We start from the raw sequence: 4,938 nt of genomic DNA, 5'->3' as shown, positions 1-4,938 counted from the left end.
TCTAGCCTCTTCCTCGCTTGCTAGCCAGCGCGGTCGGTTGTAGTGAGCAGCGTGAGCGCAAGGAGTAGCAACAAACACTTCCGGTGGTGGCTTGCTCCCGGACTTCACAATAAAAGGTCATTCTCTTAAACGATAGATAATCCCCTTCGGTGGTATACCGTGAGCCTGTGACCTCTGTAATAATAAGTTTTGAGCAGAAAATGTGCATGATTGTCCAAGGAATGTATAAAGGTTTCACAGTACTAAGTATACAAATAATATAAAATATACAGAGATGTAGTCCCAAAGATGTGTGTTAATGTTTTGCATGCAGACAGATGTGAAGACGTATATGTAACATCTTCAGCACCTGGTTCTATCAACTGATCTATAGTGTTCTTCTTAATTGTTCATATTCTGAAACAGAATTTGATTTTGTCTTAGAGATGTTTGGGCCCCTGAAGTCCTTAGACTCTGGGTCAGTTGCCTGTATTGGCTGAAATCCAGCCTTGCTGCAAAATAAACAACTAAAACAACAACAAGTATCATATTCAGTGTGGCTCCAGTCAGTGGGGGTTCATTGTGACCTCTGGTAATATACATTTACTGCTGGGCTCCTAATGTATGGCTAATTTTAGAGGAAGTGGAGAGACCTTCTTTCTCTTGCAGTTTGAGCTCATCACAACTAGTATAACGATTGACCTCTTTGCTTGAAAAAGAAAATCCACAATCTTATTATGGTCATAATCAGAGAACTGCATGAATATACACAAACATGTCGCACGTTTAATTGACATTTATTTTGAAATGTGTCTGTGCTTTGGAAATGCTGAAAGTAAAGTCGTGGAATATTGCCACGAGCTTCACGATTAAAGTGTGACCGCATGCGCTGTGTGCGTTCACGTCCGGGTTGGGGCATGAATCGCAAAATTTTAGTTTTTGTGAGTTGAGCGACTTGAAACCCAAGTATTTGTATCCACTTTACAGTTTTAACAAATCACTAGTGAAGCTGCATGTGTCCTGTAATTATAGGGTCAAACTGACAAGGAAAGGAGTTGTAGTTGTCTGTTTTAGTCTGTCATAAACAATATAATGAAGTACTTGTATTACAATATAGTATATAGATAATGTATACATCCAACACACTATAAACTACTATAACATGGGGAAAAAAAGCCTAAAAACGTTTGATAAGCAGCAGATAATTCCCTATTTTTACCAGAAATCAGCCCTGATGTAGTGGGCGTGGCACAGCACAGGTGAGTGGCAGGAGGAGGAAACCGCAAGCACAGGAAGCTGAGAAAGGTGGGCTGTTTTTTTTCTCTCGACATAAACACGATCACATTGTGTACGGAGTCCAAAAGGTAGGAACTAATATAGTTTTCTCTTTGTTTTATTCATGAGCCTAGAACCAATTACTTTACATAAAAACACGTGGATGAACTTCACAACACGAGATAAATCCCGAGCGCTGCTATAAATTGCAGGCCTGTCGAAAGAATGTGCTTTGGGCTCCCATGTTAAAACACAGAAATATTCCAATGCCAGCCATCACGTGAAAGTCTGATTTACTTTGCTGACATACTGCACTTCATAGATATGCTTAAATTCATACAGCCTACTTGAAGTTCTGAGAGCCCCTAAATCATCACCACCGTTTCCCGACTACTCTACGAATGAAGAAACCTCTCTCTGTCTTCGGCCCTTCTCCTCGCTCAGCCTTCAACCTCCCTTAAACACTGATTCATGCTGCTAAACTGTCCACAGTGGCAGTTACAGAGATAAGCCAACTATTCACTTTTGTTTATGAGGGTCTGTAACAGGATTCATGTCCACAATCTTCTTTTTGAAGGCAGAGGAAAATGCCAGAGAAAGTAAGAAACCACCACAGGAGCGATGAGTACAGGAGCAGGGACAGAGACCACTCACACAATAGAGACCACCCATCATATGATGGCAGAGACCGCAACCAAAAGCCAAGAGACATGGACGCCACAGGCTCTGCTGGTGACAGGAGGGCCAAACAAAACAGACAGAGGGACATGACAACTGCCTCTCACCAGGACCACGAAGGACCCTCAAACCTGTAAGGGACCACATGCTTTCTATTCACATGTCCCCACACTCACTGTCATGTCCTCTACGCACACGTTCACCATCTGTTGCAGAGTTATTAATTTGCATCTTTATGTGAAATGACATGTTTTGTCGTGATGTCGTCTGTGGTATTGTCCCCGTAGGTCCAGAGAGACTCCGGTCCGTCACTCTGAAGGGGAGTATTATGAGCGACCACACAGACAAACTCTTTACAATCTCAGATACATCTTAACCAGCAGAGGCAAGTATATATATTTTAGAGTTTTTCTGGGAGGTGTTGGTTACAATCAAAGTGCATGCACAGCAGCAATTTCTTTAATTTGTTAGGATGGCCCCCAAAATTAGTTTGAGAATATTAAATGCAATGAGTTTTTTTGGGGGGGTATTTCTCATTAATTAACTCATTAATTAAACAGGCTTTATTAAGCGCAAATTAAAAAGTGGACATTAATTGAGACCAGCAACTTTTTGGCACTTTTGCTTTAAATAAAGACATTTTTTGTCGTATCAGCTCTATCTCACCGTGTTGTTGTCCATTAATGTCAGTATTGTATCTCTCCTGTGTCTCTTAGGCCTCTGCCAGCTCATGGAGCTGTTTCTGAATCTGCTTTTGGTCATCTGTGCCGGAGTGCCATACAGCAACAACGGGGGCTACCGTGACCTGGCCAGCCTCGGCGGAATCTACGCTTATCACTTTGGTGGAGCCAATGCCTTCACTGGAGCCGATGCAGTGAGGGTGAAGGAGCTGGACCAACTGTACCATCAGCTCAAGCGGCCTCCGTACGCCTTCACCATGGCCTTCGGTGGGGTTTTAATGATCTACGCATGTGCCATGCTTGCCCTGGGGATTTTCAGGGTCCCTTACCGCTGGCCCCCCGTGCTGCTCGGGGAGGCCCTGCTGAACCTCCTGATCGGCCTGGGCTACATCCCTGCACTGGCCTTCTACTTTATCAAGCTGCAGCAGACCTACAATGATCCCATCTGTACGGAGAGAGAGCAGATGTACAAAAGCAAAGGGCACAAGGGCTTTGGTTGCCAGTTTCACGGTGCAGATATCGCAGGAGGGCTCTTTGGGGTGCTGGGGGTGTTTGTTTTCATCTTTGGTGCAGTGTTGGCTGTCAGAGCTTTCAGGTCAGTGCGGGAGCTAAAGAAGCAAAGGACAAATGAGGACAACAATTTATAAGACTTTTCTCTCTGGCATATTTGAACAAAAGTGAGATTGATTAAAAGTCCCTGTGACCAGACAACATGGGAGTTTTTTTAATCATATAAGGTGTTATTATGTATTCAATATGGTTGAATGTGATTTTTTTTTTTTAAATCCACTTTTTATACTTTGAAGAAGTTTCTGGACTTGATTTTGTAGAATATTTGTGATTTCTACTACTTTTCCAGTTTACATACCTGTGTACTGTGTCTGTTACATATTCTATAAACGTGAAGCTATAATAAACCACTCTAATATCAAGTATTTTTTATTACTAATTGTTCATTAATAAATAATAAGATAACCTCAGATTAAGGCAGATAGAGAAACAGTTTGATTGCTAGACATCTGAGGACTCAGTTGGGTAGCACAGACAAACAGAACTTGCAACAAAGAATATCAGATGTTGCCGGTTAGTCTAAGAATAAGATTGTCTGATATGTCACCCCGGTTTTGGTTTCATAGACCTAGATCTCTTTTTAGGTCAAATAATTTAAACTGTTCCACATTTAAATAATTGTGCATTCCTTAGATCTCATCGTGGTCAGAGTGAAACTCAAGTCTGTTGATAATTAATCCTGGCAGTTGGATCTTGATACAGAAGGTTGTTGTTATAGACTGAATCAACTGTTTCTCGAAACCAAATGTCTCGAGCTCTTGAAAGGAGGATATCCAGATAACAGTTTCAAATGTCTTTTCTGCATCAAAGGAGAAGAGTGCAGCAAAGCTTTCTCTGCTGACTTGGTGGATTTGATGTTGTCTTTTACAACAGTTACGGGTGTTATTCTGAGCTTCACCAATAGATGGCAGATCTACTGTGACCAGGAATTTACCCATGACTTCAATATGAGCTGCAAGTCACATACTTTTACTTCCATCCATTTACATACTGCAGCTGGCCTTAAAAAGTACACACTGTTGCATTCAATTGGGACATACTACTTCCTCATAAAGTTGCATCTTGAACTTTGACCCTCTTGTTCAAATATTCGCTGGGCAGAGGATTGTGGGTCAGAATAGCCAGGAAAGCGTGCTGGTTTGCATACTGCAAAATGTGACTGGACGCAGTAGGACATGCTGGTATTTTATGCATACTGCCTTTAACATTCTATGTATTGGGACATACTACATTTTCGTTCTATCACACCCAATAGTATGGTAGTGTGGATATTGGAATCAAAAGATGGGACTTGATTGTAGGAGAAAACCTCAATAGAAAGTTAAACATTTCCTATTACATTATGATAAAAAAACATTGTAGACATACATCTTATACTGACCAAAAAGAGTCATTTTGATGATATTTATTGGCATGAAATCATCATAAAATCGGTGAGCAAAATGGACACTGGACAAAAAAATTCACAGTAAAAAGTTTTATTGCTACTTGGCTTAATAAAGTTAATTTAAAAACAGCGTGTCTGCTTAAAACTAATGATAGCAGCATTTCAAATAAAAATAACGACCATCCTCCACTCTCAAAGTTTAAGGGGAGTACAATTCTGTCTGACACCCAGCAAAAGTGCTCATTGTTAGACCTGTTCCTAAATAATACATCTTTTGATTAATAAACATAAAATTGATCAGTAATCTGCATGATAGAATAAAAAACTTAAAATATTAGATATGCTCCATTTTGTACAAATAAATCATAT

At 40.6% G+C, this 4,938-nt stretch overlaps 1 protein-coding gene across 1 annotated transcript; it reads left to right on the top strand.

The window, feature by feature from the left end:
* The first annotated feature begins 1,280 nt into the window (after positions 1 to 1,280).
* Positions 1,281 to 3,538, top strand: marveld3 (MARVEL domain containing 3). Its single transcript, XM_079157419.1, has 4 exons — positions 1,281 to 1,343; positions 1,832 to 2,065; positions 2,220 to 2,317; positions 2,649 to 3,538. The coding sequence occupies exons 2-4, from the start codon at positions 1,842 to 1,844 to the stop codon at positions 3,257 to 3,259; spliced, it is 933 nt and encodes a 310-aa protein (XP_079013545.1). The 5' UTR covers positions 1,281 to 1,343; positions 1,832 to 1,841; the 3' UTR covers positions 3,260 to 3,538.
* Positions 3,539 to 4,938: the final 1,400 nt, after the last annotated feature.

Source organism: Pholis gunnellus (assembly GCF_910591455.1).
Source record: "Pholis gunnellus genome assembly, chromosome: 1".
Taxonomy (NCBI): Eukaryota; Metazoa; Chordata; class Actinopteri; order Perciformes; family Pholidae; genus Pholis; species Pholis gunnellus.
Note: the sequence above shows the minus strand (reverse complement) of the source record. Positions and strands in the feature narration are given on the sequence as shown.

What these genes read in the sequence shown, in the direction of transcription:
- marveld3 (XM_079157419.1), top strand. Translation starts at nt 1,842, where the DNA reads ATGCCAGAGAAAGTAAGAAACCACCACAGGAGCGATGAGTACAGGAGC. An exon ending in CACGAAGGACCCTCAAACCT is followed by an intron (nt 2,066 to 2,219) that starts GTAAGGGACCAC and finishes TTGTCCCCGTAG; the next exon opens with GTCCAGAGAGACTCCGGTCC. An exon ending in ATACATCTTAACCAGCAGAG is followed by an intron (nt 2,318 to 2,648) that starts GCAAGTATATAT and finishes TGTGTCTCTTAG; the next exon opens with GCCTCTGCCAGCTCATGGAG.